Genomic DNA, 14,053 nt, shown 5'->3' on the forward strand with positions numbered 1-14,053 from the left:
TGAACAAAACCATCATTGATGCCTTGGAACTGTCAAACTATGCCTAAGACTCAGTTTCCTGATTGCATCATTATTGCTCAGATGTGGCCAAAGCCTCTGACTACCTTACTCCTACTGATGATTGAGCATCTCACTTCCCCCCATAATGGGACATGACTTCCCAAAGATGAGCCTTCCTGGTGAAGGGGGAAACACCTGTGGGTTTTGCCTTTATAAATCCCTGCCTCTTTTGTCCTCTTCAGAGTGCATTTGAGTTTCCTCTCAAATCTATGTCTCCTGAATTGCAATTCCTAAGACCCCCAAATAAACGTTTTGCTTCTCTTGCAGTTTATGCCTCTTCTTTGTTGACAATCACATATCTGCCTCTTTTCACAAAACATTTAGAGACATTTTAAGACACATTTTTTTTTCCTAAAGTATTTTTTGTTTACTTTTAATTTTCTTGGCATTTCCAAATTCTGCTTCCTACTTGTCTTCTTGCAGGTCCTGATTTTTTTTTTTTAAATAAATGAGTGATCATGGAAGACAATGCTTAAAAATCACAACTTTTTGTAATGCCAACTGTTAATAGGTTAAAGTAATTGAATTTAAAAATTATGAATACATGGGTTAGAGAAGCTAGAGTAAACAATGTAATGAAATGGAGATTTCTGTTTTCTCTCTACAAGCATCACACCTAAAAGATCACAATTTACGGATTTCTCTATTTATAATTTGGAGATTATGATTGTTTAGGAACTTAGAATAAGTCCTCTAAAAAGCAGATATTACAAGAGCAAAGTAAGAATTGCTTAGAAAACTAGAAACAAGGGTAATACTATCAGATGACTTTAACTTTACCTTACATACTTTTGAATTATTTGAATTTTTAACAAGATACCTGGATTACTTTATAATAGGAAATATATTTCCATTAGATAAAAAGTTTTTTATTAATTTCTAAATAACTATAGATTCACAGGAAGTTGCACAAACAAATATGTACTAGGAGGCACCTTGTAACTTTCACCTAGTTTAAGGGTTTAAAACCTTTTCTATTTCTTTTTAGAATCCTTTGCAGTTGCATCCTATTGCCCTTTGTAAATAGCAGTTGTTTTAATTAAGATTATAGATTTATGATCATTTTATGTAAAGTGGAAATTTTAGGAAAAGAAATTCAAAATTAGAAATAAGAACTGAGTAGAGGGAGGTATGGATTTTGATAAAAGTTAATGGATAATAAATAAAAGTTAAATCATATGTATTTAGAGTCTGGATTCACTTTAAATTAAAAATCCCTACAGCTAACCTTGTCTCTGGTCTGATTTTCTGTTGCCTCTCATGGGTGCAGCAATGCAGGGTCTGCCGTGGGGGTAAGTGGCCCTGTGAAGCAGTGGGTGTGCAAGACCAAGAGGGCATCCTGGATGCAGACTTTGTTCTTTATGTTGGTGCTCTGGCCACTGAGAGGTGCAGCCATGAAAACATCATCTCTTATGCAGCCTATTGCCAGCAGGAAGCAAAAATGGACAGGTAAACTTTCCCCTGAGACTTATTTCCCAAGATCTAATATGGGAACATGTTATAACAGACCATATTGTAAGTGTTTAGAATATGTACAGGAAATTCGCATTTGCCAGATTGCCTCCAGTAGTCAGAAACATCCTGAATGGGCAGTCAGGTGGGAGGAGTCAGGTGGTGGGACTGTTATTCATGTGGTAATGTCATCACCAACTCCAAAGAAAAAGTCTGTCAAGAGAACTTTCTTTGGAAGCGAATACCTCTCTAGGAAACAATCTGGACTTTAATTTTAGTCTTTCTGTGCTAAAACTGTAAGATGTTAAAAATGTGTTCATCTCATTGTCATATCATTTGATATGTCCTTCACTTAGCTAAATTATCACTTAAATTTGTATGTAAGGACCATTGCTGAGGTCCCGAACATTCATCTATCTGTCAAAAGATTAGCTGCCTTTAAAAAGCTATTTCACTTCTATTGCTACGTAATTCACTTAAGGAAAAAAATGAAATTATTTGTTGAATGAAGTAGGCAGAACAAAGGAAAGAATTATACCGTCAATCCTGAAGGTGGTAAGGAGATCAGAATCCGCATTATGGATTATGAAAAGCAGTCTGTTACCATGATACTATGTAATTGTTCATCCATAAAATCTACTAAAAAATCTAGCTTTTGAATGTTGAAAAAGCTTAGAGTCAAATATTGAGTATATTACTCAAGAAGAAAGTGCTATATGTTTTTGCAGATATATATGTACTATTCAGTAAAAACAATATATATATTCTTGTTTATATTCTTTAGTAAAAAGAATATATATATTTAATGGAGTGTTTCTTTTTTCCTGGGAAGCTGTTATTGAATTTATGATATTTTATAATTAATGGTGTCTCAGTATCAAGGAAATGTGGTGTTTGAAGTGCTGAATGATTGTTACTTGATAAAATGAGATACTTTCTTAAAGTAGATGTCTTTGAGAAACAGACCTTCATAACAGTAGTGCTCTAATTTCAACTAAACTATACGAATCGCACGCACACACACCTGCAAGTCATTTTGAATATACTGTTGAATGTCAAAAGAACATTGTAAAATAGTGTACATAATATGATTCCATATTTGTTTAAAAAATTTATGTATGTACTTAAAAGGAAAAAGTCAGAAGGAGGATTACCAACCATCCCAGTTTGCCCAGGACTACCCTGTTTTAGCACTGAAAGTCCCAAATCCTGGGAAAACCCTCAGTCCTGGGCAAACCAGGATAGCTGGTCACCCTAAAAATAAAGCACCCCAAATTGTTGGTAGGAGTTACCTCTGATAATGGAATTTAGTGGGAGTAGGTTGTAAAACAGGGAATTTATACATTTCTATATTGTTGGATATATACATTTTTACAATGAGCTTTTACTTTTTTAAAATAAAAGATGTTAAAGTGAACCTTATATATTAGGAGCATAATGGCTTCCCTGGGGAGTTGAGGGAGGGATATAAAATCTTGTGTTGAAATGAGTCTAGATTAGTTCATCTCCTTTCAGCATCTGATAATGCTGAAAGTGCTTAAAGTATCGAGTTGTCTACTAGTAAGAGCTTCCAGCATAGGAGCCATCACACAAATGAGAATCCCCTAGCCCAGAAGTGCATTTCAGTTTCATTGTACTGCTGTTATGTTTGTTTAAAGCACTTTAACATTTGGTTCACATTTGATGTGAATGAATAGCTAAAAGAATAAATGTTCTTGTGTATCAGTGAATATAAAGCTACTCATAAATGTCTTCTCATGCCTGGGGAAAGATTTAGGTTTCTTCTGTGGAGAATGTTGATGTTGGAAGAAAAAGCAATATCTTCAGTTATTTTCTCATCTTTTTGAAGGAAGCAAAACTTCCCTTCAAAACTGCTATATTGTAGGGGCCTGGCCCAGTGGTGGAGTAGTTAAGTGCACACGTTCCACTTTGGCGGCCTGGGGTTCATTGGTTCAGATCCCAGGTGCAGACCTACGCACCATTTGTTAAGCCATGCTGTGGGAGGCGTCCCACACAAAATAGAGGAAGATGGGCACGGTTGTTAACTCAGGGCCAGTCTTCCTCAGCAAAAAGAGGAGGATTGGCAGCAGATGTTAGCTCAGGGCTAGTCTTCCTCAACAAAAGAAAAAGAAAAGAAAAACTGCTATGTTGTATTAATTCATTCAGTGAATATTTGAGTGCCTAGTATGTTGTCAGCAACTAGGTGAATAAAACAGACGTGTGTACCTGCCTCACAGAACTTAAAAATTACAGAGGGAGACAAATATTAGTTAAATATACTTAGAAAAAGTATGTGATTTCAAAATGTAGTAAAAACTTTGTAGGAAAAAACAGGGTGCTGTACCGTAAAAGAAAACAAACACGGGAAACATAATTTAGATCAATTGGGCAAAGAAGCCCTCTCTGAAAAAGTGAAGTTTTAGCTGTAACCTGAACCTTGAGAGTCTTCAGCCAAATAAGAGGTGGAGAAAGAGTTTATGTTGGGGAAAAAACCATGTGTACCTGTTGCTGTTAGAAGCCACTTCAGTGGGCAGTGTGTCTGAGGACAAGACCTTCAGGAGATTCACTGGGGAGGCAGACAGGGCTGCTTTATGCTAAATGCTGTAGGAAGTCCTGACAGGTGGTAAGCCTGGCGGTGACATCCATTTTGTATTTTAGAGGTCACTGTGGTAATGTTTTAGTAATTAATTATATTCTTATTTCTTCTAAGTGTAAGTCTGTTGTTTTCAAGTATGAAGAAAGTGTACTGTATGCTTTTTACTTAATCCCATTTACTTTACATTACAAATGTTACTTTGTAAGTAGGCGATCACAATTTGGTGAGGTTTGTGGTATTTCTGCAGTAAAATGTTAAGGTTGTGGTGGGAGAAAGGATCTTGGGGCTCCTTACCATTGTCTGTCTGCCACAGCTTTTGAAAGACAGGTGGATACCTGGTGGAACGGACTGAATTACTCTGGGTCCTAGTCTGCTCTCGTTCTCGGACTCTCAGGTTCTAGGCTTAGAAAGAGATGTAGAATTCTGTAGCTTCTAGAAGGTGTAGAACATGAAAGATGATGGGAAGATAAAAATCTTTATGTGAGTGAAGGCAGTGTTAGGGCAGGAGAAAGGAAATAGTGAGCTGGAGATACTAAGGTTCAGCAATTTTCAGCAACCTGAATGATTTGCTTACTATCCTATTGTATGTTGAGTTTCCCTCTCTACCTACGTGTCTGTCCCTGTGCCTGTAAATACAATGAAATGCAGAACTCAAATACGGATTTTGCAAATAAAATAGTGTTAAAATTTAAGTTTTTCAGTTCGTTCCTTTTTTTTTTTTTTGGTATAGATTGACATATTTTACAAATTCATACTAAAGTATAATTAACTGACTATATGTTTTTGTAGGAATAGGTGTGGGGTGGCCATGCCATAGGAAAACAGAGGTATATGTCTTAAAAATAAAAAACAATAAAAGTTAGATCTTCTGGTACAGAATGACATTTGATATTTAGCAAAGATTTTTCTGACCTTGTCAGTTTTTGATAGAAAAGTATGTTAGTAAATATCATAATATATATTGTTCTGGAATATAATAAAAAATTTAATGTCTATCTTAACAGGCCAATAGCAGGATATGCTAACCTGTGTCCAAATATGATCTCTACCCAGCCTCAGGAGTTTGTTGGGATGCTGTCCACAGTGAAACATGAGATTATTCATGCCCTGGTAAATTTTTCTAACTACTATTTTTTCCTTCGCGCATTGATTTTCTGCTTATTATGCTCTCATTTTAATGTATATATTAAATTTTAAGATTGTATGGATTCTTAGAATCATCTTCAGTCAAACCTAGTTGATTAGGCTTCTGCCAATAGAGAATTTTTAATGATTAGGATAGTGGCTAGGTTGAGTTATACTTCCTAAAATAATTAAACAAGTAAATCCACGGGGCACATAGGATTTTTGAGGAAATGATTAAGCTTCTTAAGAACAAAACTTAAGTAATTTAGTAAAATTTACTTCTCTCTAAAATAACTGATATGCGAATTAGAGATCTTATCTGTAACAGAGATCTCATTTCTGACAGTCTTCTTGGTCTATTTAGGCTTTCTAAAGTGTGTATGTATACTACTGACTCAGAACTTCTTCCTTTTCCCCAATTTCTCCAAAATAGTGAACTTTTACCACATGTCTAGAGAATTAAACGAAGTTGCCTAAGACTCTAGGAAATGTTCTCCTGATGTTATATGTGTATTTAGAAAATAGATGTCAGTAAAATGCAGGGATTAAGAGAGAGAATGGATCACACAGATCTAGGGGTGAATCTTCTGACCTCTACCACTAAAAATCCTTAGGATCTTGCGCAAATTACTTAGCCTTTGTAAGCCTCAGTTTTATCTGTAAAATGAAAATAATAGTGGTACATATTACAATGAATTTTTTTCATGAAGATTAAATAAGACAAAACAGATAAAACAGCTTAGCACCATGCTGCACATGGCAAAATGTAATAAAATTAGTGGCTATTATTTGTCTTATTTAGTGGGCTGTCGTGTATGACCTTGAAATACAAACTTAAGTCTTTAAATCAGTGAATACGTTGAATAACTTGGTGAAACTCTAGTGTAACCAGATTGTGCTTCTGTTCTTCAAGTAAGGAGATTCTGAAATGAGTTGTCTGTTTTCCTTTTATTAAAAAGGAAGTGAGTCAAACTTGCTAATTGTGGTGAAAGACAGGATCATTCTAAGTAACATTTTAAGCTTTAAGCTCTAAAAACTGTAGATACTTGATGTTGAGAGAACCAGAGCAAAACAGCAGGTTTTAAGTATAGTACATAAGTGAACATGAATGCAGAGCTTCCGGACATAGTTAGGTTATGAACAGGCAGTTCACAAAAGAAAAAATCCAATTCACCAAGAAATATGTAACGAGGTATTCAGACTTACTTTAGCAGTCAGGGAATCTCAAATTAAAGCAAGACATCATTGAATATGAAAACGTGTATGAGGGGCCTGCCTGGTGGCATAGAGATTAAGTTGACACACTCTTCTTCAGCAGCCCAGGCTTCACAGGTTCGGATCTGGGTGCAAACCTACACACCATTCGTCAAGCCATGCTGTGGCGGCATCCCACATAAATTGGGGGAAGATTGGCTTGGCACGGATGTTAGCTAGTGACAATCTTCCTCAAGCAAAAAGAGGAAGATTGTCAACAGTTGTTAGTTCAGAGCCAATCTTCCTCACCAAAAAAACCCCCCAAACATGTATAAGAATTATGCGCGTTGACTTCAGGGTAGTGGTTACCTCTGGGAAGAAAGGGAGGAGAAAGGGTTTATGTAGTGGGGCTTCAGCAGTATTTATTCTGCAGTGTTTTATTTCTTAAAAAGTCTGAAGAGGGGCCAGCCCCATGGCTGAGTGGTTAAGTTCCCGCAGTCACCTGCAGTGGCCCAGGGTTTCGCTGGTTCGGATCCTGGGCATGGACATGGCACTGTTCATCAGGCCACGCTGAGGCGGCCTCCCACATGCCACAACTAGAAGGACCCACAACTAAAAATATACAACTATGTACTGGGTGACTTGGGGGAGAGAAAAAAAAAGTCTGAAGAAAATGTGGCAAAATTAACGTCTTAAATCCTCTTAAAGAGGTTACATAAATGTCTATTAGATTTTTTTTTAACTTTTTTGTATATTTATTTAAAAAATTGTAAAAACCTAAGAAATTTTAAATATTAGTTTAAGGCTCAAAAACTATCCTGGAGGATTGTAGGAGTTAAATGTTTAAAGATATTCCCTACAAAATTATATTTGCTCATAGCTATCAACTATAGTCATCCATGGTACTTTAAATACTAGATAAGCCTTCTTCAATGTGAGTGCTTAGAAAAATTTTCAAGTTGACAGAGTGGAAAAAATATATATTTAGAATACTATAAAGGATGAGGCAAATCATCCTATTTTAAGCTTTATATAACTTCAGTGAATTGTATATTAGAAACTATTTAGGTTTCTTAGCTGACTCCATTGTGTCCTTTGCATCTTCAGAGATTAAAAAGGAAGAAGAAATGTAGGAATAAAAGAATAATCTGGATTCCATTAATCATTTTGGCAAGCCTTGAATGACACAGAGGTCACAGTATGTAAGCAAAGAAATTTGCCAAAGAAATTGATTAGTTAATTGGTGATTTATGATTGTTAGTTATTTGGATATAAGCTATAGCATATTCTCAATATGTAAAACATACCTAAAGAAGTAATTACAGAAGTGCTTTGTTTCAGTTATTAGATTAGGAAAGAAAGCAAGAAAAAAAATTTCACTAATAGAATAGGAGATATCAAATGTCAATAATTTTTTTGGCCCATTTTCTCATCTTATTTGGGAGGGAAGAGATAGAGAATGGGAATTTGAGTACCTGTATACGAAGTATCCATTATCATTAAAATTGAAGACTTCATAAAAACACTATTTAAAAATGTGATTGTAAACATACATATTCACATTGTAAGAAAATTGAGAGAATTTGAATGATTTTACACATTACCATACCACCAAAAGAACCACAGCTTACACTTTGATATATATGTTTCCAGTCTTTTTTCCTAAGTGTACACACACACACACATACACACATTTCCAGTCTTGTTTTTTTAAGTATAGATATCTATGAAATGTGGACTTTGAACTTTTATGAGTGCTCTTAGGAGCACACTCAGTCGCCTGCTCCCCTGCTCTAAACTGTATTAATTGTTCTGGACAGCAGTGTTCCCCAGATGCAGGTGTAGAGTTTAGGAGGTTCGTGTGAAGAGGATCAACTGTGGTAAACACATTCTCAAACAAATAGATGCACTGTTTATACTGCTACCAAAGAATGTCTTTGTTACCAGTACTTTTGATTTCCTCACTTATAATTACCTCAGGTAATTGGAAGTTAAAATTCATAAATATGAAACACTCAACTGGTATCCATTTCTAAGATATGAGAAGTTCCTGTAGAAGTATTGACGTGGTGTGTTATGTGGTTGTATCAATGTTCTGATAGCGGCATGTTATCATGTCTTTCATCAGACTTGATATTTTTCCTTTTAAGATATTTTGAACTTTTTCTTATAGGGTTTCTCTGCTGGGCTATTTGCATTCTACCATGATAAAGATGGAAATCCTCTAACTTCAAGATTTGCAGGTGGTCTCCCACCTTTTAATTACAGGTATTTGTTAATTTTGTTCTTGTTCCTCTTTTAGGAGGGTGCTAAGACTAGAATCTGAGAATCATAGCATATTAGGTGCCATAAATAATAGTGTCTTCATGGCTACCCTAAGAAAATTATAGCTATTAAAACATGATAGGAGGGGCCAGCCCCATGGCCGAGTGGTTAAGTTCTCATGCTCTGCTTCAGCGGCCCAGGGTTTCACTGGTTCAGATCCTGGGCACAGACATGGCACCGCTCATCACGCCTTGCTGAGGCGGCACCCCACATAGCACAGCCAGAAGGACCTACAACTAGAATATGCAACTATGTACTCGGGGTGCTTTGGGGAGAAAAAGAAGAAAAAACACGTGATAAGATATAAGAGGTCATTTAGCGTCCCCCTTTTCATTTTATAGATGAAGCAGTTGAGATGCAGAAAGCTTAAGTGACTTATCCAAAGAGCCAGGACTCTTCTTGCCAGGCAGAGCTCTTTTCCACCACATTGTAACTTGTCTTACCTTACAGTATAGTGAGGTCATGGGAAAATGTGGGTTGGTTATATTTTGCTTTATTAATAGTTATTGCCTATACATGGCAATATTTGTGTGTTAAATGTTTTATTTAGCACAGCATATTAGCAGTGATCTAGATGGCCCAGGCCTAAAATAAATAATACTAAGAAACACTAAAAAAATTTATCAAGAATTTTATATGGACTGTCAGTCACAGAACTGTAACCATTTGCATGCATTTATATAAAAAATAAATCTCTAAATTAAGAGCACATGTCCACAAAAAGACATGTACAAGGATGTTCATGGCAGTTTTGTTATTAATAGTCAAAAAATGGAAACCATTGAGAGGTCCATCAATAGTAGAATGGATAAATAAATTGTGATATATTCCTATAATTGAAAACTACAAGGCACTAAAAGAGAATACACTATTGCTACATGCAGTAATGTGTATGAATATCACAGATAGAATGTTGAGCAAAAGAAGTCAGATAGTCTGTTTGTATGAGTTTAAAAACAGTCAATGATAAACAAATTAGTGGTTTTACTTGAGAGAGCTGGCTGTTAAACTCCATAAAAGTTGAGTATAGATTGGGAAAGGGCACAGGAATCCTTCTGAGGGTGCTGATGCTGTTCCATATCTTTATCAGAGCAGTGGTATATGGGTGTAGAATAAAAAATTAATTAATCTTTATACTGAAAACTTGTTCACTTTATATGTATTTTACTTTGACTACAAAGATCTCTATTAAAATAACTAGAATTAAATAAATATTGAAGTAGATAATACTTTATTCATCATAGTATTTTTTAGAGTACATATGAAGAAACGAAATTCTAATGTAGAAATAGATGTTTTACTTCCTAGATTGCTTGTGTTCATTTGGTGGGGTGGAGGAAGTCTGGTCTTTCCTAAGAATTGTGGTCTTTATGGGAAACATATAAATGGTCAGATAGGCGTTGTCTGCATAGTGATGTAGGTCAGGAGGAGAGAGATACCCACCCAAGAACTATTGTTAAGCTGATCATTTGCAGTGCTTTCTTGCATTCAGGATACTCAAAAGCAGGAAATCTCAGAGTATAAATGAAAATAATAGAGTAATAAAAAATTCAGTTGTTAGACACATGAAGAGTTGAATTTGGCCATAACCTATTTGGAGAAACTGTTAATTGAAGTGTGGATAGTAAAGAGGATTTTAGAGTTATTAATAGGGCAAAAGCTGCTTATTTTCTTGTTGGCTTTGTTCACTATTTATGTTTAAACATTGCCTTGCCATGAAGAAAGATGAAAGGAATTAAGAATAACCTCTCTAGGACATGGGTAAATGAACAGATACATGATTCAAAAAAGCATAACAAAATGTGAATTATAGAATCTAAGTGACAGTTATTGGATGTACAGATGATCATCATACAATTCTTTCAACAGTTTGTATGTTTAAAATTTTCATAAAATAATGGTGGGAAAAAATAACCTCTTTATATTTTGTTTTATTGGAGAGAACGCAAGATTCACAGGGTCAATGGTAGAAATAATCTAGGGAAAAAGCCAAAATAAAACAGATTTGGGTTTTAGGGAAAAATCAAAATTGATATCCATCATAATTTTCTGTAATAAATAAATATATTACTTTTTTCATAATGCTTTTATTTGTGCAAGATAGAGTCCCCAAAGTGGGACTGTTGGTTTAGAATCTATGCCCACTATAAAGTTTAATAAAAGTTGTCATATTCCTTTTTTTTAAAGGTTGTGGCAGGGCACACTCCCACCAGCGATATATGAGTGCTTTTGTAACACCTTCCCAGTACTGGATATTATAAATCTTTTTTTTTAGGCCACTTTGATGGGTCAAAAAGATGGTATCTCATATTTCCAGAACTACTAGTAAGGTTTTAGCCATTTGCATTTTTCTCTTTGTATACTGCCTGTTTATTTTCTTTGTCCAGTCTTAGGTTATTTTTCCTTTTCTAGTGACTTTGAAGAGTTTTTTATAAGTTAGAGATTTAATCCTTTTTCATGTTTGTTGTAAATATTTCTCCCATTTGGTTATCTTTTTATTTCAGTTATCGTATTTTTGCCATATAGAAAAGTCTTTCAATTTTATATCATTACATTCATCTTTTTTTCCTTTATCGCTTAAGAAAGTTTCTGCCCTCCAAAGATTATTAAAATATTCTCCTAAATTTCTTCTAGTAAATTATTATTTGAATTTTTTACATTCCTAGCTTTAATCCATTTGGAATTTATTTTTGCTTTTTGTATTTTGGGATTTTTTTTGTAGGGTACATATATGTTTGTAATGTTATCTCCTTGGTAGACTGACCTTTTCATCATTATAAAATTGTCTTCTTTGTCTCTAGTAACAATGTTTGTCTTAACGTCTATTTTGTCTGATATTAGTATAGCCATTCTAGCTCTCTTTTTAGTACTGTTTGCATGGTGTATCTTTTTAATCCGTTTACATTCAACCTATTATGTCCTTGAGTCTGAACTATGTCTCTTGTAGACGTATGGTTGGATCATGTGTTTTTAATACATTCTCCAGTCAAGCCCTTCCCACCCCCCTGGTGGCTGCAGTTGCTGCTTTTCACCATGGTTGTGAACTGTTGGTTTTCAAGGCTGCCACAGAGCTGGAGAGAAGGTGTGGGAAATCGCCACAGAGCTTGCTGTTCTTACTGAGATGCATCCATTTTTCTTAAATAAATGCTCCCTGAATTGCTGCAAGCCTTTGGTTAATTTCCAGAGTTCTGAAATGTTGATTTGGCCAATTTTGCTACTTTTCTCATTGCTTTCATGAAGCAGAGAATTTTCAGAGGTCCTTACTCTGCCATTTTTGCTGGCATCTGTCTGGAATTTATTTTTGTATATGGGATGAAGCAGAGATTTAATTCTTTTTATTTTTTTTTTTGAGAAAGACTAGCCCTGAGCTAACTGCTGCCAATTCTCCTCTTTTTGCTGAGGGAGACTGGCCCTGAGCTAACATCTGTGCCCATCTTCCTCTACTTTATATGTGGGTTGCCTACCACAGCATGGCTTGCCAAGTGGTGCCATGTCCGCACCCAGGATCCAAACAGGTGAACCCCAGGCCGCCGAGAAGCAGAATGTGTGAACTTAACTGCTGCGCCACTAGGCCAGCCCCAAGATTTAACTCTTTTTTTTCCCTCAATGGATAACCAATTTTATAGCATAGTTATTAGGTAAATTATACTTTCCCACTGAATTAAAATGCCATCTTTTTTGTTTATTAAGTTTCCTTATGTACTTAGATATGTGTCTGGGCTTGCTTTTTGTTTTAAAGATTGGCCCTGAGCTAACATCTGTTGCCAATCTTTTTTTTTGCTTCTTCTCCCCAAAGTCCCCCAGTACATAGTTGTGTATTCTAGTTGCAAGTCTTTCTAGTTCTGCTATGTGGGACGCCGCCTCAGCATGGCTTGATGAGTGGTGCTAGATCCACGCCCAGGATCCAAACTGGTGTAACCCTGGGCCGCCAAAGCAGAGTAGTGAACCCAACCACTCTGCCATGGGGCCGGCCTCTGGACTTGCTTTTGTTTTATCCAATAAATTTGTTAAGGAAGTAATTTGTCGTCATCTTAGCCAAGTATTAGCTATGTGAACTTGAGCAAGTTACTTCATTTCTCTCAGCTTCTCTCTCTTTACCTGTAAAATTGTGATGATAATCTCATTAAGATTGTTGAAAAGATTAAATTAGAAAATGTTATCAAGTACTTTGCATGGACTTGGCACATAGTAAGCTCAAATATTTTAATTTCATATTGATATTCATAAACATTTTTACATTTAAAGAGATGGTGAATTTTGCAAAAATGACTCTTTGACTCTTTAATTACAGTCTTGGATTATATCAATGGAGTGATAAAGTAGTTCGAAAAGTGGAGAGATTATGGGATGTTCGAGATAATAAGATAGTTCCTCATACTGTATATCTTCTAGTAACACCTCGTGTTGTCGTAAGTATTACTAAACTTCAGGGCTCATGAGCTATGTGCTCTTTTCCTTCATTATGATCCTTTCTTATCATTATTGTTTAAGAACTTATGATTAAATTTCAGAGCCTATGATAGGAGAAATAATATGAAGGAGGTACAGTAAAGCTACAGACCAAGAGAAATCTGAGGAAATGGAAATTTGGCAATGGCTCTCAGTGCTCCATTCTACCCACTGCTTTAAGCCAGTGCTCCTCTGTTGTGATACTTCTTAGGATCACTGGTACTACTTGCATAATTGCTGGTCATTTCATTTGGAATCTGGATTAGTCAGGGTTCTCCAGAGCAACAGAACCAAAGGATGTGTTGACAGAGAGAGAGATTTATTTTAAGGAATTGACTCATGCAGTTGTAGCGGTTTTGAGTCCAAAATCTGATGGGATAGGCTGGCAAGCTGGAGACTCAGGGAAGAGTTGCAGTTTGAGCCCAAAGGCTGTCCGCTGGTGGAATTCCTTCTTGCTCAGGCAAAGTCAGTCTTTGTTCTCTTAAGGCCTTCAACTGATTGGATGAGACCGTCTATATTGTGAAAGGTAATCTGCTTTACTCAAAGTCCACTAACTTAAATGTTACTCTCATCCAAAAACACCCTCACAGAAACATTCAGGGTAATGTTTGACTAAATATCTGGGCCGCAGTACCAAGTTGATACACAAAATTAACCATCACGTCTGCTTATTTAATGTTAGAAACCTGTTCTCCCTTCCTCCTTCCTTGACTACACACAGCACTCCCAGCCTTCTGGACTTTTGTACTGCTCTTGGGATATTTCCCATCCCTGGAGGTCTCTAACTGAAGGACAGACAAACCAAATGAGCAAAATTGTATTCTAATGAACAACTTATATTTCTTACAAAGA

The 14,053-nt window shown here is 35.8% G+C and overlaps 1 protein-coding gene across 2 annotated transcripts in view; it reads left to right on the forward strand.

Moving 5' to 3' along the window:
* Positions 1–14,053, forward strand: part of LMLN (leishmanolysin like peptidase) — a 75,195-nt gene that overhangs the window by 23,628 nt on the left and 37,514 nt on the right. For both annotated transcript variants that reach the window (XM_023623595.2, XM_003363371.5), the window contains exons 6-9: positions 1,331–1,509; positions 5,113–5,218; positions 8,601–8,695; positions 13,044–13,161. In XM_023623595.2, the coding sequence (XP_023479363.1) occupies positions 1,331–1,509; positions 5,113–5,218; positions 8,601–8,695; positions 13,044–13,161 (498 nt within the window). The remainder of the gene's footprint in view (positions 1–1,330; positions 1,510–5,112; positions 5,219–8,600; positions 8,696–13,043; positions 13,162–14,053) is intronic.

Source organism: Equus caballus, chromosome 19 (genome assembly GCF_041296265.1).
Source record: "Equus caballus isolate H_3958 breed thoroughbred chromosome 19, TB-T2T, whole genome shotgun sequence".
In the NCBI taxonomy this organism is placed as follows: domain Eukaryota; kingdom Metazoa; phylum Chordata; class Mammalia; order Perissodactyla; family Equidae; genus Equus; species Equus caballus.